General features: G+C 42.5%; 1 protein-coding gene across 4 annotated transcripts in view; it reads right to left on the bottom strand.

The window, feature by feature from the left end:
- The window catches only part of MED12L (mediator complex subunit 12L), a 327,308-nt gene that overhangs the window by 1,443 nt on the left and 301,947 nt on the right, over positions 1-23,918 (bottom strand). For all 4 annotated transcript variants that reach the window (XM_058661436.1, XM_058661437.1, XM_058661438.1 and 1 more), the window contains 5 exons: positions 20,631-20,720; positions 19,484-19,713; positions 17,979-18,135; positions 14,010-14,105; positions 3,452-3,533 (listed from right to left, as the gene is read on the bottom strand). In XM_058661436.1, the coding sequence (XP_058517419.1) occupies positions 3,452-3,533; positions 14,010-14,105; positions 17,979-18,135; positions 19,484-19,713; positions 20,631-20,720 (655 nt within the window). The remainder of the gene's footprint in view (positions 1-3,451; positions 3,534-14,009; positions 14,106-17,978; positions 18,136-19,483; positions 19,714-20,630; positions 20,721-23,918) is intronic.

Here is a 23,918-nt window from a genome sequence, read left to right as displayed (position 1 = left end):
TCTGCCAGGCACCTCTGATGACTTCTGCCAGGCACCTCTGACTTCTGCCAGGTGCTTCTGATGACTTCTGTGCTCTGCTGGGGACCATTAGACCGACCCCCAGAGGGACACCCAACTGCTGCCCTTGAACTACGCCCACCCTGTCAGCAGGAAGCAGACAGAGCGGTCTCCGTCCCATTTCCCCCCTAAACAGCAGTTGGGGTTGCTACTTCTGGGGGGCGGAATGTGAGAGGAGTTAGACTGGGTAGTAGGCAGTTAGGGTATTCTGGGTCCCTGCCATGTCCTGGATTCACCAGAGCACGTCTCTTCCAAGGGTGACATTGGCATATCAGTTCCCCACCTGAAGCATCTCTGGCCATTGTGTAGGAAGGCCTCAAGCTGATCTCCTTATCACTGAAAAGAGGACTGGACTTGGTCTTTCTTTAGCAAGGAGGCCTGTGTGCGGCTCTTAAAGAGAAACGCTGTTTTTATATAGACATTAGGAGAAGCAAGGATGATTTGAATCCTGGTTTAACCAGTCCCCGTGGTTATTAATGCTTTTAATTTTTGGACCCCTAATTCTCAATCGTTTAGTCACTTTTATTAGAGAAAGAATTAGTGCGGTGCATGTTCCTATGTTACGACAACAGTATCAGTCCATCAGCCCCAATGATGCGGATACTGAAATCCCATGATTGGGATTTAGTTACAAGAAAAAAAGGGGGGAATGAAAGGGAACATTTAGGATTAAAATGACAGAAGGAACATTTAGGATTGAAATGACAGAAGGATTTAATTTGCTTTTTTGCTTTCTGTATTTTGCTTGCAGAAAAGGACAGTGAAGGACAGCGATGTTTAGGGTTCCTTCCCTGTTTATGTTTATGGTTCCCCTTCCCTGTTCATGGTTATGGTTTTATGGTTTTATGATTTTAGCCTTGGTTTAGCCTTTAAAAAGGATGCTATACCATGACTCATGGTCGATGCCTACCTCCTGCGTGAGGAACTGGCCCCGGCCCCAGCGCGCTAGTAATCGAATAAAGCCTCTTGCTTTTGCATCAAAAAAAAAAAAAAAAAGAACTTGCATTTTCTAACATATTGGTCACTCAATACCATGTCAATTAACTCTATAATGTGTAAACTGTTGTTGATGTTATGTTGTGGCTTTTCATTGGAGGGGATGATATTCTGCCAGCTCTGCTTTCAGACCAGGGATGGTCTCCCAAGGAAGCTGTTGCATTTATCTGGACAATAAGATGCTGGACTCTATGCATGGTACATGCTCACAATGAGGGAATCATGACTGGATATGAACTGGACTACTGCAACAATATGGAGGAATCCACCATGGGGGGAGGGCACGGGGAGGGGCTGGGGGAATCCCAACAAAATGAAATAAAAAAGAAAAACAACAAAAAAAGGAACAGACCCATTGTCCTGCAAGAAAAACCCTAGTCTTGAAAGGTCCCAGGTTGGGATTCTGCCACCCCATTTATCCTGCATAGGGACCAACTACATTTGAGTACCACACCTGATAATGCAAGACCTCAGGATTAGGGTAACTGGTACTCCTCAGCATCTCCCATGGAACTCAGAGTCACCTCCAACACTAATTCCTCCAAGTATTTATAATATCAAGCCAGCACTTACACTTTCACATGGACTATAATAGGTGAGAGAAAGTACTACCTTGGGAGTGGTAGTTTCCTATAAACAGCATTTAAAGAATTGTGCGAGGTGACAGTAGAAGCAGTGTGCGTGTCCATGTGTGGACTGACTCCAGCGTATGCCTTTCTGTGCACACATGTGAAGACAGGCTCACACGCAAAACCAGAAAAATATTCTGGAGATACAAAAAAAAGTGGCACAGGCTTAGAAACTGCCATTGTTTGCATAACTGCATTATTTAATTCCTGAGTCTATTCGTATCTGGAAACGAGCGTGCAGGCCAGCAATATTTTAAACCTGTGCATAGTTCTTATTTATTTATTTATTTTTTTGGTGAGCTTTTTGAAGACTGCTTGCACTGTAAAAAAAATTAGCAGTAAGCCTTTTCATCTAATTCTATTATCCACATACTTTTGGAAATTCTCATCTATATTGCAGTGAAGAAATAAGCTCTGAGAGGAACCCAGAGTCACAGCTCTGTTTCTTTCTGCTGGCTGAACAACCTGAAGCAAATTCCTCCATAAATAAAGAAAATGATCTTCAGTGAAATGCTCAAGGGCACGCTCTGGTACAGTGGGTTAATTTGCCACTTGGTAACAATGCATTCCGCATCAGAGTGCTGGTTCAAGTCCTGGTAGCTCTGCTTCTGCTCCAGCTTCCTGCTAGTGTGCCTGGAAAGGCAGTGAACAATGCCCACCTGGATGCGGTTCTGGGACCCTGGTTTTTGCCTGACCCACTCAAGACTGTCATAGCAATTTGTGAAGTGAACCAGGACATGGAAAATCTCTTTCTCTCCCCGCCCTTCATCTCTGCTGTTCTACCTCAAAAAATACTCTTAAAACAAAAAAGTAGGTTGCTACCAGGTAAGAATTAAGAGTACACATGCTTCGCAAGCAGATACCAGTACATAAATATCATAGGCACCCATTTCTAAATACTGCAAAATAATCTGTGGCTATAAATTATATTCCCTGCAATATGAACTGTGGAATTCCCATGAAGCTTTAAATCTCACTTTAAGAAGTCTAACCTATTAAATAGCAGCTAGAAAACAAGGTTGATTTAATTAAAGGAAACTGTAAGGCAATATTTTTAAAGAAAAAAATTGGAATAGATACTGGTGGAGTCCACTGAGCTGCCAAGACTGAGCCCCAGAGTCTCTGCCACCCCACAGCTCTAGAGCATGGGTGCCTGGCTTCACGGGTACACCGAGCAGGCCCGGAGGTGAGGGGCGACCACAGGTACACCGAGCAGGCCTAGAGGTGAGGGGTGACCACCGGCATGAACAGCTCCTGGTATGTGCTCCACCTTCAGAGGGAGCAGAACTGAAAAGGGAAGCTGTACTGGGACAGCAGGCAAGGCTGCTGGGAAGGAAGTGCTGGCCGGCCTTGTGGTGCTGCTACAGCTCTGAGTTCCCCAAGTCACTTATCTTCAAAGTGTAAGGCAGAGCAGTCCAGTGCCGGCCTTCCTGGATCTGAAACCCAGCAGAGAGGGCTGATGACAACCCATTCTCACGTTTCAGCCATCTCCGTGGGGCTGCTTCCTGAGCACTTCACTTTTCTGAAGAGCATAGCTATGGTTCTACCGGGCATTCCAAATGAAAGGAACCAGTCTAGCTTTAGAGATAATCGAGAGGAACAGCATCTTCGTTACATGTAAGAGAGAGACTGGAATTTTCCAGCAAAGAGCATTCAAACTGAAACCAAGCTAAAACAGAAACTCGCAGGACTAGGTCAAACGTGGAAATGGCATGACTCACATGGTTGCTTGCTTGCTTGGGTTTCCCAAGAAGAGGTGCAGTACTTACTAGAGAGCTGCTTCTGGAGCTGCCGCACCAGGGCTGCCGTCTGCTGCTGCTGCTGGGTCTGCTGTAAGCCTTGCCTGGGGAACTGGAAGTGCAATGGGAGAAGACACAGAAGTCAGCCTGGGAGCAGGCTGCAGGAGGGACCGCATCCCCCCCAGCCGCACTGCCAATGACACACTTCTTACGAAACGGGTCATGCCCGGGGCTTGTAAATTGGCTTTCAGCTACACATCACTAACTGGCAGAAGTGTCCCACAGACTCAGGAGTGTACTACTCTCAGAGACTCAGGTGGCCCTCAAGGAGTCCACATGCCAGAGGTGGCCCAGTGACTCCAATTCCCTGGTCATTTTTCACCTTCATCCCTCAGGTCATGAGTATCGTTACATTACTGAGCATTCTGCATTGAGATTTGCTTGAGGGTTACAGCGCAGGGTCCAAGTGCAAGGCTTTTCTGGGATGCTGATGCCTGCTAGAGGCCCACTGTGGTCAGGGCTGGCCAGGGGAGGTGCTGGGAGCACAAACGTCAGGCAGAGGCTCACTCCCAGAGCTTTGCAGAGTATAGGATGAATCAGCACCGTGGCACAAGACGGGGGCCAAATGCCCTGGTTCTACGAAGCTGATTCAAGAAATGGAAGCAGCTACTCCCAAGAAGAAAAACATCAGCATCTGCTAGATGTAAGGTTACCTTTATCAGAACCACTGGTGGTGAGGACTTGCTTCCCCATGGCCCCATGCCCTCAAGCCTTGTTCAGATGGACACTCTGCTCTTTCCCCCGTACCCACTCTGTTCCCTGTTTCCTCCTTCCCTCCTGGTTTCTCCTGGCACATGGTCCCCATAGTCACACTACACCACAGCCACTCCTTCCTGTCTGCCCTGGCAGACTTCCCCAGCCTGAGCTGTGTTCCGTGAGCTGCCGGAGCTGGAGTGCTTCCAGTGACTGGGAGCATGCAGAGTGGCAGACCATCTCATTTTCTGCCAATTCTCTGCCTGCAGATCCCAACTGACCCACAGCATCCCACTCTGGGCACCCGCAGGGCTCAGCGAGGACCCCTTCCGGTGGCAGAGGGCCAGTAACTACCCTTGTCACGGTTCCAAGTGGGACTCTCTTCCCTCTGCCCATCTCTTAGTCCTCTTTACCAGTTGCCCAATCTAAGCCCATCTGTTTCCTTCTCAGGGCTTTCCCCCAAGGCTGAAAATAGCGAGGATGATAAGGAGGACTGTTAGACTTGACCAATAAAAAATGCAGAATTTTCAGCTAAATGTGAGTTTCAAATTAAGCAGCAAACATCCTTTTACTTCTAGACGTAGTCCATTATGACAATGTAGCAAACTTTGCACTTATGATTAAGTCTATCCAGTGCAATATCAGAGATATAATTATATTCAATGGCTAGACATGATTTACTCAAATATAACTGGGAGTCCTGCATTTCAGCTGATGATCCTGATCAAAGGCATCACTGAATTGATTCTTTTAGAGTTTGTGCTTAGCACAGCACCTGGTTTTTTGCTGGCTCTACCACTAGGCAGCAAGTGACTTGAAGACCTGGGCTTATCTGTGGCCGCACCCTTGGGTCCATCAGCACCAGGCATAAAACAAGTACTCAGAGGAAACTCCTGCCATGCTCATTCAGAAACACCTGTATCCCCACGGTCTTTCTAACAATAAAAATGATCCATGAAGCCAGTGGATTATTTCATCCACTACTTATTAATTTATCTGATACAAAAAGAGGAAATGGCAACTTGCCGTGTTTTTTTCCATATAGCTCAAAGCAACAGAGAAACAAAAACAAAACCAGACTTTTGCATCTATGAAAATGCCAATACTTTCCTTTTTGTACTTATTCAGAAAAAAAGCCCCTATGTAATGAACTTCAAATGGCACTACGCGCAAGCACTGTTTAGGACACACACAATTATATACTTGTATATGCATATACGTGTGACATACTTATATGTAGATAGACACCAGATAGCGGATGGCAAAGGTGCTCATTAACTAGTGTATCAGTTTCCACGGTGCAGATAATCAACATTTATTCATTTGATGCTTCACTGGCTCCTTTACATTCAGTCAAAGCCTGCTTCAAACAGAGCAATTCATAAAAAGAAACCCAGATACTACATTTTGCAGAGGCCATAGTAACGACTATGAGGCTCTGAAGGAAGTTCCTGTATGTAGGTATGAGGCCTGAGAACAGGGGGGCTGTCTGCTAGTAGCCTTAAGAGAGAGCACAAACTCAGCCTCAAAGTGTGAGCTGGAATAGAGAAAGCTATTGCACCCTATCTTCACTTCCCAAGTACGTTAGTCTCCATCATTCAGGTCATGTATGCGAAGGTGTGGATATAGCTGCTTAGCTATACATCAATTTGTTTTGCACTTTGCAAGAAGGCTGCCTTATACCAAATACAAATAGTATTTGTCCCTGTGGGGCTGCCCTTATTTCACTGAGAATCATGGACAATAACAACAATAAAACAAAAAATTTAAAGAGTGAGCAGGGGGCCACCTGCGGCATGTCCTAATAGTGTCCCAGAGTGTCCGCAGGGTCTAATCTGCTTTCTTTTGTTGTTGTTGTTGTTAGGTTTTTTTTATTATTAATTACATTGCATTATGTGGCACATTTTTATATGCACTGGGAATGCCCCCACCCCTCCCCAAACCCTCCCCCCACGTTGGATTGCTCCACCTTATTGCATTTCCACAGTTCAAATTCAGTTGAGATTCTTTCATTGCAGGTATTTACCAAACATACAGTCCAGCATCCTATAGTCCTGGTAAGTTCGATAGTTTCTAGTTGAGACCATCTCTGGTCTGAAGGTAGAGCCAGCAGAGTATCATCTCAATCAATTCAAAGCCCTAACATAACATAATATTTACAACCAATTACAACATTATGGCATTAATTGACATGGTATTGATTAACCAATATGTTAATAGGAAAATGCAGGTTCTCAACCACAACCTGTAACCTCTTCATAGACATTTCCATTTTGGTTTATATTCATCCCTGTTCTATACACCTCAAAACGGCTATAGATCGTCATTCAGCTGTCTCTTGTCTATTCCAGTTTTGGTATTTAGCAGTTTATAGCATTGAAGCATGGTTTCTCTGAATCTGGCTGCTTTTTGGGTAGTCTAACTCTATAACAAGACATATGTCAACAGTTTAGGTGAACAGTTATAGGAGGGGTGTGCAGAGAAATCTTCAATACCCCAGTGAGGCATAACTAATCTTTGTGTCCCACCCAGTGAGTTATAAGGGCATCCCCGCTGACCGTTTCCTGTCTGTTTCTAAGCTTTCCTTGTTATTCTCTATCTATTCTAGTTTGTTTATTTGTTTGTTTTGTTATGAGGGGTTTCTGGAGTGATCTTGATGGTCATTACGGGAGAGGGTGGGGACCCAAAGTTGGAAGCAGACAAGGACCAGAGAAAGCTCCTCTCCCTAGTCCTGAAGAAAGTTTACTGTTCTTCTGTTTCGGCGGACCGCTCAGGGATCCTGGTTGTCATTCCGATGACCTTGGCTCCTGCAAGGCAGGACTTGGGCTTCTTCCATCCCATGTGGTAGATCCAAATGGGGGTGGGTGACCTCAGAGTTCTTGGACTCCGAAGGCACTCCATTTCCCCGTGGTCTCCTTGGCAGTAGGGATGTAGTCCTCGGTGCTCGTACTGATAGTCCTTGTTGAGGATCTGGGAGTCTTCAGGGTTGGGATACAAGCCTCCTCCTGTCCTCCTGCTCCACTCTGGGGTCCCCCCGTCTAAGCCGCTTTCAAAATCATACTGAGGAGCTTGCTTCCCCTCCGCCTCCCTCCCAGAGCCACCTTGTTCTTTCTGGAGTTCAAGGCAGCTTTCCAGAAGCTGTGTAACATGTGACATGGAACAAACAGAATGTGTTTATTAAGCCAGATATTAACAACCTATTTAGAAATCTTAATGACTTTTCTTTCACATTGGAAATGCTATTCTCTCATAAAATGTCATTTTTGTTACCAGATCAGCTTATTTTAAAGTAGGTTACTAATCCTTCCTGTCTTAATTTCTAACGCTATAAACACTGAGAGACGAACAAAAGTTCTTTGGGTCCATGATAATTTTTGAATGAGATGCGGTTCTCAGGCCAACTTTCTCAGGCAGATCAGATGTACATTCCAGACTTCTCAGCGGTGTTCCAACACAGCCGCTTCCGCTCCAGGCCACCCCGGTCATGACTGTGACTGATTTCCACCTCTTCTTGAATGAACACAAGCAGGCAATTTCCTGAGCCGTGCAGCGCACATTCCGCGGGAGGCAGAGGCCTGTTGCCAACTCCCCAGCAGAAACCTGACGGTGAGCCTTTGAGACCAAGTCGCTGCAAAGCACAGCGGCCGGCATGTGGCTGAGGAATGGCAAGGCCAGCAGGAGAAATGTAACTAACTTCCCTCTGAGGACTCTTCCCCAGACTTTCTGAGAGTTTCTGCAGCTAATGTACTGGAAACCTGGAGTCTAAATGGCTCCCCAGGCGCTTCTAATACTTGGCTCGGCTGCATAGCATCATGCTGGTGGGAGCTGGAACTCCCAAACAGGTCAATGAGCAGGTTCACTGACGTTCCTGGATGATCTTAAAAATCATAGCCTGGAGTGCTTTTTTTTTTTTTTCCTACTTCTAGGTAATAAATGAAGTGGGAACGGTCTTTCTGGACTGCACCCATCCATGCAAAAGTCCTAGTTCCTGTCACCTCTGTTCTTTGCCGTATGTTCATCCCTTTCCCTTCATCCCACTTCACACTGTAAAAATCCAAAGCCCCCCAAGTTCAGCTCCAGTTCTTGCCCAGCCTCTCACACATTCAAAAGAGGGAAGGAGTCACTGCTCTGGCATCCCTGTATAGACATCCCAACGGTCAGACATCAGGAATGACAGGATGTTCTGAGCATCTTGGGGGCAGAAATCATGCCGTGCTCCTGCTGTGACTACACAGAGCTCAGTAATGCCAGGCGTTAACTCGCCAGGCGTTAACTCGCCAACGTGGAGTAACCGCTCTCCAGAAAATACCATTCTCCAAAAATGATTGTCCTTTGGTTGATTTATAAATTGATTACACATTTATTCAGAGATGTTCACTTCTACTACTCAATCATTACAGAGGCAAAAACGTTACAAAGCAGTAATTTCTGCATGAGTAAGCTCATTGAACCTTTTATGTTTTGGGACTTGAACTTGGGCCCTCAGCAGCAGAAGCAGACACTGGCTGACACACCAGGGAGCACCTCCACCCTCACTCTCAGGTGGTTTAGACATCTTGCTCCATGGTTATGTTTTCCTTTCCTTGTACAAAACATGTCATTACATTTAGTTTTTCTTGCTGTAATACTTAACAAATGAGCCACTCAACACATATTTATCAATATTGATCACCTGGGAAAATCACGTATATTCTATATAGTTTTAATAGATATAATAAATGTACCCAGAGAATTAAATGGCAGGTGCCCTTCAGATAATTTGTCTGCAAGGTCACTATTTACCTCTAGTCATTGTTATTTGACCTGTGCATAGTTTATACATATTATATATATTACATATGTGTGTGTACACACACACACACACATATATATATGTGTATATATATATATATATATATATATATATATATATATATATCAGATGTATATCTGATATGCTGGCTACCTTATTAACAGCAACCTGAGCAAACAGAACATCTCTTCTTTAAATAGCATATCTCCTTTGTCTTCGAAAAGAAGAAAACCCAACTTGATCCTAAGGAAGGCAACCTAACTCAACAACATACTCGGGACCTAACTTCTTCACTTCAAAAGATTACATCTGAATCCCAGATACCTTTTAAGGATTTCTCTGAACGAACATATGGATTCTTTGAGGAATACTGCATAATATTTTCAATGGAATAACTGACTAAAGGTCAGTGCCACTGTTTAAGTAACAACTGTAGTTATTAAGTAATGCTTTTAGAAAAATGTGTGCTTCATAGAGTTAGAGAGATTTTCCATCCACTGTACGTGACTGAAACAGCTGGAACTGGGGCAAGCTGAAGTCAGGTGGTGCATCTGGGTCTCCCACATGGGTGGCAAGGAGCGACACAAACGCTCGGGCCATCTTCTGCTTTCTCCACGCCAGTAGCAGGGAGGCGGAATAGAAGTGGAACAGCCAGGACGTAAGTCAGCATCCATGCTGACATTGCAGGTGGGGACTTCATTTGCTACCACACCAACCTCGTTAAGCGTTTCTACAAGGCAGCTGCTTAAGGGAGGGTGGTTGGCGGGGTGGTTATTAGGATGCTCGTATCTCATAGCAGACTTCCTGCTTTCCAGTGCTGGCTCAGCTCTGGATCTCATCTTGCTGCCAATACACACCCTAGGTGGCAGAAGCTCATGTGTCTGGGTTTCTGCCAGACACGCTGGGGACCCAGATTGAATGCTTGGTTCCTGGGCATTCGAGGAATGAACAGACAGACAGGAACTTTCAGTCTGGCTTTCCCTGTCTCTCAAAGAAATAGCAAGAACAACAAAACTTAAGTGCACAAATACTCAACGTCAGGCTGACAAAAAGGCCAGGTGACTAGAAAAAGTAAACTTCGTAAAGCTTTCAGGAACATCAAACAAAGACGGTCTGGATTTAAGATGAAAAGAAATGAGAAATCCAGATGGTGCAAACATTATTTGCTTAAAAGCTCTAAGTGGCTTTAAAGCAGAAATCATATCTAGTCAATATAATCAGTAAAGATTCATTGAATCATTAAGAAACAGGTGTTAAAAGTATTTTTAAATTAAGAACTATAAATTAGGCCCAAACCAACAGGGCCAAATATATTTGCCCAGGAAGGGGGACACATGTTCTTGTCTCCAGATGTTCTTCCCTCATGGAAGAGATGCATAAGTAGAAAGCAAACAGTGACATCGCGATTGATAATAAAAGGAGGAGGGGTTCAATCTGTACACAAGCTTTTTTCTTTCATTACTGTGTCCTATGCTTTTCACCAAAGACTGCTTTTTCCTGATGACACATTTTAAAGAAATGCCAGCTGCTGTCCTAAGTCAGTTTTGCCCCTAGACACTCTGTTATAAGTTATAGGGACATGCCTGTGCGGGTGTTGATGGTTAATGTCTCCCGTATCTCAACTGTTACCACCAACATGAAAGGCAATCAGCAAGGGAACAGTCAAGTCCTAATGCCCCGCCACCCAACATACCCAATATTAAATGGTTCCCAAATTCCCACTCCCCTTCTACCTTTGTTACAAGTTGGAATGCATCCCTCAAAAGTATCTGCTGAGACCCCCAATCCTCAGCACCTCCGAATGTGACCTGATCCAGAGCCAGGGTCTTTACGGAGGCAGCCAAGCCACAATGGGGTTATATCAGATTGGGTCCTGATCCAATGTGACTGTGTTCCTTACGAAATGAGGAAACCTGTGCACACGTGCAAACACCAAGGACACTGTGTGAAAGTGAAGGGAGAGCCGGGGTGACACTTGTGCAAATCAAAATCAAAGGTTACCAGCAAACTGCCAGAGGCTAGAGCGCCAGGGCACCAAACAGATCCTCCCTCCCAGGAACCAATCCTATTAACGCCTCCATCTGGAATTCACAGCCTTCACAACCTGAGACCACCGAGCCCTGCTGTCTAAGCCACCCAGTGTGTGTACTTTACTAAAGCAGCCCTAACTAATACAACCAACCTCCCCAACTCTTCGCACAGAAATCCAACAACTCGAACACTTTTCCATGCGCAGTGCTTCAATTCTGCTGTGTCCTAGGATTCATTCTATGCCCTGCAGTGACATGCAGCCTGTGTGGTCTCCACCAGCATGTTAAATATGCTAACTCGACAGGAACATTATGCAACAGCATCAGGGCAAGTCATGAGGAGGGTGGTGACCTGTTACCATAGCCACTTCTCCTTTACAGGGCATGAATCACAACCTTGTATGAGTCAGGGTCCACTTCTCTACAACAGCCAGTCCCACCTGCTCCTCCAGCAGAGAAGCAAGTCAAAGAACACTGCCCAGTAACAAGGCTGGAGATGTTTACACTACTAATCAGTAAATATTTGGAACACACACAAAACATGTTAGTGGAACTAATATGAAAGGGAACAAACCAAAAGATCAACAAAATATTTATTAACATTGCCAAAGATTTGTGCTATTTTACTGTAAGAATAATAATGGATACTTTTTTCTTATATTTCTCTTCTCTTTTATTGTGAGACCAAAAAAATAAAAAGAGGAATGGCATACTTAAAAAAATAAAGAAAAATTCATTTAGAACTGTAAACAGTCTAAATGCTTAAGAATGGGTGAGGCAATTAAGCAACTGGTAGTGGAGCAATGAGGGAATAACTTAGCTGTGTAAAATTGCAAAGTGGACTATTTTATTGACACTATTATAATAATAATGCAAAAATTCAGGATCACCGACCACCTCTCCGTGTCTAACTCTGCAATCTAAAACTTTCAAATCTAATATTTTCAAAATAGTTCCTATTTCCCAGCTCATCTTAAGACTTATACACATCTAATATGTTTGTTATTGCAGTAGAAACCGCGGCTTACATTACAATACAGTCTTCTATAAGTAAAGTAAGATATTATGCTGCTCCCTTCAGGGAGAAGAAAACCATAAAAAGCTTACTATGGATTTTATTACAATTTAAATCACTGTGACAGAAGGCTTTTCTTTCTCGCCTGGATAATCTTGGCACTATCAGTGCTTTAGGAGAGCATCTGAAATATCCATGTCCTGAACAGGCCAACACTGCCTTCGAGATCAGTGTTGAAAGCCTATGGTGTCAGTCTATTACACAGAAGGAATCTAACAAAACACTTATAAAACTATTAGATGAAGTTATCAGATGAAGGGTTTTTTTTTTTTTGCATATGCCTTAATTACTGCAAATAAGGGATTCGGGTTTTTGTTGATTCTTGCAACAATCTGTAACTAAAAAACTGCTAAACAATTTTAACCTTAGTCCCAGAACAAAGCTTTCTAATATAAGCCATATACATAAATATATATATATTTTACATTACACAAGATGATTATAACATTTCAAGCACTTGATAGCCATCTGGTGTTGATGTAGACTAGCTCTCTAAGAATAAAACTAGTCTTATATCATGAATATTTAAAGCATTTCCTACATGCTGCTTTATTAATCAAATACACTAATATTTAATAGCATGTGATAACATGTGGATGAAAGGCCAAAGAGAAAGAATAAACGGAATGATCAAGTTTATGTTTGCTTAATTGCAATATCAGTAAAAATGTGTTTAAATTATTTGCCATATTTTAAGGATCTGTTTCCATAAATAAAAATCAACATCTTTGAAAAGTAAAATTCCCAGTCTGAGAATGAAAACTGTTCATATATAGACTTTTCATATAACAAATACTAAAAATTTGAATTGTATATATTTAATACAAAGAGTTCATTTGTGAACCACATACTGCTAAACATCCATTAATAAATTAAACAGTCCTATCTTTAAAGTTTGTTTTTTTGTTATGCAATCATTTCATTCAGCAATGACTGGACAAATCAGTTACAATTCTCAAAATATTGGGTTCCTTACATATAGTAAACATGTGTCCATTATTGTTCTCATATCCAATATCTGAAAAAGTGTTCATACAGAATAGTTATTTCCACCAATTCTTTATGTAACTCTGCTCTTACTACCAGCATTGCAGCAGGAGAAGTTGTTTTAAACTAGGAGGAAGAGGGGGAAAAGTTAAGCATTTTTCCAGGTCCAGCCTTAAAAATTCCAAACTCTAAATATGAGAATATTTGCAAAAGCATTCTTTTTTGGCTTCCTGTCAAAATAGTGCCAGAATGTTTGTTACATTCAAAGACAAATGTATGAGACTACTTCAAGCCTTTTCACAAATATTTCCAGCATATCACAAGTGATGTGATCACTTATGGCAATGGTAAAAGAGTTTTTTAGAAAGACATCAATTTAAGTAAATAAGCAATTTAGAGAAAAATAGCAAATAAATAACAAAGTAGGGATATGGTAATGGGAAAACAAGACTGTTTAAATGATTGAGGCTTACAGAGCCAATGCTATGCAAAGGACAATTCCAGATTTAACAGTCACAGTAGAGAAGAGAACTACAGACTATAAATTTTATGAAAATTCTTGAAACAACTGCCAACTGGCTAACAACAGTTTCATCTACAACATTAAAGATAATATTCTTTTTGAGATTATAGTAAAAGCATCATAACCTTCTAAACCTATAGAGCAAATCATTTCAACATGGCTTTTTATTTTAGAACATGGTATCTCATAGTAAATATTTTAGTCTGTGGAATAGGATGAAAAAATATAAAGAGGAAAACAGCAAAACCTACCAATTTCTAGTTATTTCTTTCTAAGTTTCTGAAAATATACTAGTTATAGTAACAACAACATTCTGATAAGCTTCGGGGGAAAACTTGCAAGGGTACCTTTAGACTCAATTCTTTTGCAACAGTACGGACATGAAGAATGCAACCCATGTGTCTGAATACCAGAACACGAGGCCTTACCAAAGGCTGCTGGGGCTGCATTGCTTGGAGTCCCAGGGGCTGACTTTGGGGCTGTGCAGGTGGCTGGGGCTGCGGGGCTGGCTGGGGCTGCTGCATCTGCAGACAGAAAAGAATTAAGCACTTCAAGAGAAAATGCTCATTTCATTTCTGAATACCTTCATATCACATTTTAGCTGTTTTACTACATAGTGTGGACCTGCCTCCTCCAACTTTACTAAACCTCATTCGTTGTTCAAAATATGAATTCAACCAAAGTGCCAATCATTAGATAAATGCATAGTGTGTGCATTCAATGGAATTTAGCTATAAACAATGAGATTTATCATTTGCATCAAAATGAATGCAATTGGAGGATACAGTGTTGAGTAAAACAAGGTGGATACAGAAAGACAAATTTCTCACTTTTTCTCTTTTATCTGAAAACTATGTGAAAGAAACACTTCAGAAAAATCAAGATATAAAATGAAGGGTTGGCACTGTGCTGCAGTGGCAGAAGCAGAGGCTTGTAATGGCTGGTATTTCATAAATCCCACTTCCCATCCAGCTCCCCCTGCTGATTACCTGGGATAAACAGAAGGTGAGCCAAGTGACTGGACTTCTGTGGCCCACATGGGAGACCCAGATGGGGCCCCCAGCTCCTGGCTTCTCTCTCCCTCTCCCTCTGAGTAACTCTTTCATGTAAACATATTTTTAAAAAAGGAAAGAGGAGAAAGAGGAGAAGGAAGAGGAGAAGGAGAAAGAGCAGGAGGAAGAAGATGAAGAAGAAAAAAAAGCCTGTGCACAAACAATATAAGCACATAGTCTGTCACATCTCTGTCAAACCAATGGCTAATAATGGTATACCTGGGCCCGGTGTTGTAGCTGAGTGTTTAAAATTCCTTGCTTTGCATGCCTGGGATCCCATATGGGTGCTGGTTCAAATCCCAGCTGCTCCAGTTCCTATCCAGCTTCCTGCCTGTGACTTGGAAAACAGCTGAGGACGTCCCAAAGCCCTGGGACCCTACACCTGTATGGGAGACCCAGAAGTTGTTCCTGGCTTCTTGGGGAATGAACCAACAGATGGAAGATCTTTCTCTCCTTCTCTCCTTCACTCTGTAAATCTGACTTTCCAATAAAAATAAAATAAAATAATGGTATACTAGCACAGTTTTAATGACCTATGACTTCAAAATATACTGTATATTAGTTAAATGGACTTATTTTAAGGTGATTATTCACAGCCCTTGCCTATACTTCTGCTGAGCTATGGTCTTTTTACTTGCTCAACTCTTCATTTATTGCAGCAAAAAGCCTTTTAGTATAAGCTGAACTAAAAATGTTATCTCAAGAATTAAGAAAGAAAACAGAGATAGAGGAAAGAAGTAACATGTATATTAACAGTATGATAAATTCTCTTTGCCTGAAGACTGATGAGAATTACGTTGTAGTAACCATCGCACATTTACTGTGACCCCAAGAGTCTCATGTACTAATAAGTTTCTTAAACAGATTTATTTTAAAAAGAAGAGCAAGACTAACTACTCTTTCGTGGAGGTTTCTTACCACGACCTCAAAGCTGATGTTGTCTTACTTTGCTGGAACATCCGACACTGTGCAGGAATGTTCTCGGAACCAATTGTCTGTCTCCCTTTCACGGCCTTAGCTTTGCTTGTGTGTTGTCGTAGCCTGCAGCACAAAGTTAAACTTGTACTGTCTAAGGCTATCCTCTCATCCCATGGGACACCTACAGGACCTCCTAAGGATGAGATTTTGTTCTTTTTTCCCTTAAAGAAAGAAGAAGATGCAGACTAAACCTGTGAAATGTTCCAGCAAAAACCACAGGCATAAAATGAGAAATCAGAGCAGGGACAAAGCTGGCTTCAATGCACCTGCCACTGGCGAACATGTCCAAGTCAGAGATAGAAAACACAGACTGGATATTCACCAGGTGGACACAAGGAAGAGGAAATGTAAACAGGTTTTTGTGTCAATGACTTAAAGGTTCCTTCACTCAAATATCTCATGCTGAAGATGAGAACCCCCAGTTATTCTTCATCCTTTGCATTTTCCCAACTTTATTTTAAAATTAGGCATCTTCTTTAGAGCAAGGTAATAACAGCTTTTGCTGGACAGCACTTCTCACAAAGTGGCAACGCACAATGGACACAGGACTGCAATGCGAAATAAACTTCTATTTGATTTCCTGAAAACTCTTCCAAGAACAGTTAGAGCAACTTTTAAATTATTAACACTTCCCTTCATGGAGATAGCCAATTAGCCAAAAATAAGTAAGTGTAATACTGATGTAAAGCAAATCAACTGTATCTACAGAAAACATGTTGGTGATGAAAATATTAGCAAGGGAACACACTACACCAATATTAACATAGAAAACAGTAACTACAAAATGCAGTGACTTGAAATGAGGAAATTAAAACCCAAAGAACATTTAAATATCAATGAAAAATTCTAAAACATATCCTTGGAACTTGGGGAGAAAAATGAAGACATCAGGCAACACATCATGAATATTAAAGGACAGATTACTGGTAAGAAAACCAAACTAGTGCTTTAATTCAGTTTTTGTTTTAGTCATGCCTACACATTTAAGACACAGGGGCTCTGTGTTTAGTTCTATATCACCAAGTTCTGTATGGTTAGTTCTATTTTACCATCTGGCAGTGTCTAAGCAATAACTGGCACTGGTCATCTGCAGGCTACATTCTTTCCAAATTAATTATCATATGCTATATATTTTAATACAACTTTTTCCAAGGGATCAAAAATTGGTATGCAACTAATGACATCTTAGTTTGTGAAGGCCAGCTCTACAGAGATTTTGTGTACGGTGCAAACTGTCACAGGAGACGTGTTTTCTAGCTTCTAACAGTGTCAGAATCAACACATGGAAGCTACTGTGCAGTCCCTTCCTGCATTGCAACTCTGTTCCCACTTACCTCACACAGAGAGGACATCCCTGGCACACCCTAGCTCCACGACTCCCCATTTTTTGGTATTTGCTTCTTTCTTTCTGGTACATAAAAATGCAGCTCAAGTTGTTCTGCTGGAAAAATTACTACCCTTTGGAGACTTTCATCAGGAAACCTCTTATCCAATAGCAGGGCAAGTTTTTTTTGTTTGTTTAAAGTTCAGGTAAGCATAATAGCCTGTATTCCTTAAATAAGGAAACTAGATCTCTTTGTCTAGGAGACTGAAATAGGTATAGTAGATAAGTGAGGAATGGTACTACAGATTTTAAATTTACTTAGCTTTATTAGAAATGCAAAGAGAAACAAATATATATAAAGAAGAGCTCTCCTATCCACCGAATGCCCACAATGGCTTTGACCGGCCAGAAAGAACTCAGGAGCCTTGGGGTCAATGTGGGTCTCTTTCCTGGGTGGCAGGGACCCAAGTGCATGAACCGCCACCTGCTATTTCCCACAGTGAACATCAGCAGGAGGCTGGACCAGTTCTCAGCACGCTAACAGAAACAAGAGGAAGCATCCATCCTACATCCCACATTCAGTTTCACAGCTTCATTAGACTGGAGGCATCTCAGAAATTTTCCAGGATTACAGACCTCTCCAGGAATCTGATCAAAGTCTTAGACAGCTTTAAAAAATTTTTTTAATCACAAATATGGAATTTTGTATTCAAATTGCATAGTCCCTGATTAGTGACTAGGTCAGCAGAACTTCCTCTCTTAAAATAAAGGCATTCATTTGCTTACCCTCCCTCCAAACCTCTGTGAAAGAGAAAGGATGTTCTACAAAAGGGTACTTTGTAGCCCTCGTCCTGGTGAGACACATAAGAGAAAACTCTTGCTACGAAGTCAGGAATAAATCGCAGGTGTTGAGCTCCCAGTGACAAATACAAGGCTCCGTGGAACCTAGTAATTAGAGCGAAGTGCCTCTGAATGCTTCCGGCTGCCGTGCACAGGCCCTGGGTGAAGGGTGATGGCAATGCCCTCACCTCCATGCTCCATACCTGGAGGAGTCTTTGCTGCTGTCGAACTTGTGGCTGCCTGGGCCTCATAGGGTCCTGAGGCAGGGGCACTGAGGGAAGGGCAGGGTGTGTGGAGGTCAGTACAGCGTCGATTCCTCCGCCCACCAGAGGGCTCTGCTGTAGAGCCTGGTGGTTCAGTCTGGCAAAAGAGAAGGCAGTTTGTTTCAGGGCCAAGTGTGCTACCAAGTTCTTAATCCAATCCACGCCACCAGCTTGTGACACTCACAGAGAAGCTTTTACAACTCAACCATCACTTGCGTACTTCAAACAGGATCAGGGTCAGTGGTTAAATTAACAGATGGGACTACTTGAAAAAGAACAGCAAGAAACTTTGGGAAAAATTGCAGTTGTGTGCAAATGACTTTCATAAAATAGTTAATGACAGACATTAATTGCACAGTTATAAGCTAGACACTGGGCTCTCAATTTCATGCTCTTGAGCTATATGGCACTTTGCTGTACTGCCTCTTAAACAGTAAACACAATGCCTGGTTTCCATATCCAAATATTTTACTGAGCTGCCACCAGTCTTGCCAGAGGGAAGCTATCCCTCGGTAGTTACAGAGTGGAGCTCTGCTGTTATCCGCTGGAATGCAAAACTTTACAGGAAACTTAATTCTGGATAATTCCAACCTACTGGATAATATCTAATAGAGCTTTCTAGAATGACAGAAGGGGCCTCTGTCTACCCCACCCAGTGACATAGCCACTGGACAGCAGAACCCACTACATGATTTTTCAGTCTCAGGGAAAAGCTGAAATGCAGGTATCCCTGGCTGAACGCTAGCTGAGCATTTCAAGAGGGAAACAAGAGGTCAAGCAAGGGTCCTTGGATACACAACACCGTGTAGGAAGGCGCAGCTCACATATGCTTGAAGCTGGCCTTAATGGCAACATCTGGTTAGTGCACACTTAAAATACGACAAGCGTGACTGTGGAACTGAATTTTAAATATAAAAACTCTAAGTGTAAACAGCTACTTGTGGTTTGCTGTGACCCTAACGGACAGTGCAGTTATGGTCTGTGTCTAAGAGATGTGGGCAATACAAGAACTGAAAACAATCTGCCAGGATCTTCCAGTCATCCCTGAAGTGTGAAGGGAGAAACCAAGTAATAACAAAACTCCAGGTGCATCATGCAATTCTCAATCGAACGGCTAAGTCACTGTTAACTGCAATCACAAGTCCCCTGAGAGGTTTTCAATGACAACAAAACTTTTAAGAGGCACAAAGGAAAAGCATTGGTACACAGTACGAGAGCCGTACCATGCAAGAGAAGAATTCAAAGTATAGGGTCTTTAACGAACAACACGATAGGGGATTTTTTCATTATCATTGCTTATTCTAGTGCTCTATCAGGACACTACTGAAAACAAGATGATGGAATACGAAAGACACAAAGGATCAGGTGCCACGCCCTCGAAGCAGCTTAACAAACCCAAGAATGGGCGTGTTTGGAGCTGCCGTCAGTATTCCCCTGAGCATCACCTCTGAGAGCCAGCCAGGGGCTGCAGGTAGGGCGAGGCTTGCTGCTGCGTGTAGCCGCTAGGTTGCTGTTGAATCTGTCGCAGTCTTTCCAGCAGCGCGGGGTTGGAGTGTGTGGCCGGGTAGTTCCGGGGGTTGTAGCCAGGAGACAGGACCATGCTGCTGGCTTGCTGCTGTGCTGTCTGCTGCAACGTCATCTGTGTTCCATACATCGTATAGCCCTGGGGCAGCGTCTGTGGGGGAGAAGCCAGCGTCAGTTTGTCATCCAGATTTCCCATCACGAAGATTTAGCGGTTGTTCAAAAGCTCAGACGCAAACATGAGAAGCACTGCTCAGTTGGCAGGGAGTCTGGCCAGAAAGCTATAGAATGAACTGATGTGGGAAGATCCAATGGAAACTGCTACTAAGAACCATGACAATCGTCACTTGATCGAATTGGATTTCAACATCGATTTCTGATTTTGAGAGAGAAAATTATCTGGCAAGCGTCCTTACTCTGAGTGCACAGATGACGCTAATGTCCAGCATATAATGACATCAGTAATAGCATTTGCAAAATTAGCCAGAAAAGCTATCCATGCTCAATGTGATACAAACGTATGACCATATTTTTTCAGATGTGACAAATACGTCTTTAGCAACTAACTAGTCTCCCCTCCTTGTCCACCCCCAAATCAGACAAAAACAAAAACCCATACCTGAGCCAGGAACAAAGGGTACAACAGATACTACTCAACACCTTGTAATCATGTTTGAGCTCTTTCCATGTACTCTAACTATAATCTGAACACGTGCTTTTCTATTCAATACTAAAGGTGAATACTTCGCACTCCAACTTGACACCTTAAATAACCCTAAGATTCTGTTGGACGACTACATACAATGCGCTGAACAGAATGCTAATTCAAGAACGCTTCCTCTTCAAATCCTCAAAGCATGACATTTCCAGGTAGTTGAATGCCTTGCGCTTGGAGGTTAGAGGAATGTGTGATGGATTATTGTCAGGCAGCATGTATGGAGAAAGACTGAGGAACTCAATGCCTTGATCCTGGGTTTCTTTAGAGCATCCCGTTACTGCAAGAACTTGTCTTAAAGCCTCACGTCCCTTGACTCTGTTTCACAGGATCAACAACAAGCCACGCGTGGGTACCTGTGTTTGCTGCAGCCCTGGATACTGGGGGAGTTGAAGGGCAGGCCGTGCTTGTGCAGCAAAGAGAGCAGCCTGGTCCCCGGGCTGGCCCTGCAAAACAAAGGTAAAGGAAACGTGTGATCCTAATGGCAAGGGCCCCATATGAGCTTCTGGTTATTAACCCCAACAACCCATGCCAGCGAGTGTCAACTGTTGTACACATTCAAACCGTATTCAATCCTTTTTCTCACCAAGGTCCTATGTATGTTTAGACTGTTGCATTACTTAGAGGACTGAGTGTTCCCCGTGACCACACAAAGACAAGCTTAAGCCGTCAAACACCTGCTCAGAAACAGCGGTTCCCGGAGGTCTCCCAGCATACCCTGGAGTACTAGAATGCTCCTCTAGGGTGAAATGCCATGAGTTTCCAAGTATGAAATCTGGAAACACAGAGCTGCACCATCCCGTGCCCGTAATAAAGGTGGTAGCATAACCAAATGGCACACAAAAATGTCAGGGTTTTAAAAAAATTTTCCTCACAATGATCTTAATATTGCCAATTGAACCATATATTCAAGGGATAAACTGGGTGCCTGCTCTAATAATTACAATAACCAATAAATAATTTTGTTCAGAAATAGCTCTAACATAGTGCAAAACAAATAAAACCTATTTATATTTGTTCACCAGTGTAAATAATTGTTTCAGCCTTAGGAAAAGAAATACATTCCTAAATACAGCTGTATGTGTGTTTTTTGTTTTGGTGGTGTAAGATATTTCATGAAAGCTCATAGTGACAACCCTATAAAGGGGCCCAGCTTCCTGCCACCCCTGGGCTTTTCTCAACAGTCATGACTTAGGAAAAATTAGGATTACTGTGAGTATTTTAGAATCATCTTTCAGCAGGTATTCTCATCTTAAAAGCTGCTTAATTATGGATCCATAAAACCATCTTAATGTGCCTGGAAAATGGTATAGGTATTTCCAGCAGGGAGAGAAGAATAAAATTTATTTAAGAAGACAATACTGACTATTGTTAAGAGCCTATGATAGAAGTTTCAAGTCCTTTCAAGCCTACTTCAGTTCCCTAGGAATGCAGTGAAAAGATGAACTGAGAACTTGGGTCCCTGCCACCCGCATGGGAAACTCTACAGAACTCGTGTATCCTGACTCCTGCCTTTGGTCTGGCTCAGCCCTAGCCAATGTGGCCATGTGAGGAGTCAACCAGCAGATGCAATATCTGCGTCTCTCCTTTTTCTCCCTGGCTCTGCCTTTCAAATGAATATTTTAAAAAAAAGTAATCTATTACCTACCAGAATTCTCACAAAGATTCTGAGAAAGAGCATCATCTCTGTGATTCTTCAGAAAGGAAAAGCCAGATTTAAAGCATCCAATTGGCTTAGCAGGCCAGGCAACCTACACAAAGCCGAGGCACCCCCGGCAGTCCGTGACCAGATTCACCCAGGTGAATTTTACTATACAGTCAAGGTACTTTTCATTAATGCCATATGTCACATTCACAATAAAAAAAATATTTGAATGCTCATGGGGTGCCTATTAAAATCACCCAATAGGAAACCAACAGGAGAATATCTATGGTTGCTCTTTGTGGGTACAAATAGATGTATGATTTGCCCAGAAAATAAAAGCAAATTAATTCTATGTTAGAATGTTCCAATCAACATGTCATCCAAAATGCCCAGGCTCTGTTTCACCTTCCAGGGGAATGGGATGTGGTCTGTACATGACAGCTGTGTGCAGACAAAACAGATCCAGTCCTGAGCTCTTCCCAGGCTTTTTGAAGAAACACATTATGATTAACACTGGGGGGAGTTATAGGAAACTAGAGTAGTAATAAAGTGTGTATTTCAGTTACCAGGCAACACTTCTCCATTAACAATTAGTTGAGATCATAGAGGTTTAAAAACAAACTAAAAATTGTTTTACTTTAAGAAAAAAATCACAAATCTAACCAATATTTGAGGAAACACAGTTAAAAGCAGGAAGAAGGAATTCAAACAGATCAAAACATAATTGCAACGCTCCAACCTGCATATGATCCATGGGTGTGTTCAAATGGAACTCTTTATGTATGAACATGCTCTGTTCTTCCCTGACTCCAATTTCCCCCAACATATTCCTTAGGAAACAATACAGTATGCAGTTTCTCCCTTGGAAGGTCACCAACACCTGCATTTGGATGCTTCCCTTAAGTTTTCTGCACACAACCTAACTATCACACCTTGTTCTGACGGACATGGCTTAGTCTCCTCCATTAGATTGAAATGGATCAAAAGTTTTCTGTGGTTTCCTCAGAAAAATTCCAGGAACACATTATACTAATTTGAAGAAATTGCTCAATTTGTTGAGGAAAAATAAGCAAGCAAAGACTTTGAGTACCTTGAAAAACTAGCATAGTGTGTGGCACTTAATAGATACTAAGTAAATGTATGTTCTTAAGATTTATCTTACCAAGTACTTTCCACTGCCCCTTTCTTTCAGCCTAATCCATTAGTTTGAAATCCCAATTCAATTTGTTTTTAGGGGTTGCTGCAGCGGTACATCAGGCTAATTCTCCGACCTGTGGTGCCAGCATCCCACAGGGTGCCGGTTCGTGTCTTAACTGCTCCACCTCTGATCCAGCACACTGCTTATGGCCTTGGAAAGCAGCAGAGGATGCCTCAAGTCTTTGGGTCTGTGTACCCACGTGGGAGACCTAGAAAAAGCTTCTGGCTTCTGGCTTTGGCTCAGCTCAGCTCTGGCCGTTGTGGCCATCTGAGACTGAACCCAGTCAAAGACCTCTCTCTCTCTCACCATTTCTCTCTGTAAATTCTGTCTTTCAGATAAAAATAAATACATCTGAAAAAAAAATTTGTGCTTAACATGTATCATTTTAAAGCTTTTGTCTTTTGGCCTACATTAGTATCTGAAGAGTAACTCAGTTTCAACCTGTGCCTTTTCTGTTTATAGGAAAGAATAAGCAGGAACATGAATTTCCTGTGCACATGCATGAAACGGGAGGCCAAGATGCAAGTTTTTTGATGGACTATTTGTGTCTAAGACGGACATAGACACTTGTGTTGCTGGGTGACACTTTCAGCTCAAATACCTTATCTGCAGGCGTTGAGGGAGTGCTTGCACCAATTACACAATTCCACGTACACATGGCTATCTAAGTTCCTACACACCGTGTCTGCTCTGCCTTAATGCACTTTGCTTCGGGCTTGCCTCTACAAAAAGAATTCGGCTGCAATTTCTTCAATGCCAAAAAAATTTTAAAGAAGCCGTGACATTCAATATTGCCTAATC

Source organism: Ochotona princeps, chromosome 3 (genome assembly GCF_030435755.1).
Source record: "Ochotona princeps isolate mOchPri1 chromosome 3, mOchPri1.hap1, whole genome shotgun sequence".
Lineage (NCBI taxonomy): Eukaryota > Metazoa > Chordata > Mammalia > Lagomorpha > Ochotonidae > Ochotona > Ochotona princeps.
This window is presented reverse-complemented; position numbering and strand designations above follow the sequence as displayed.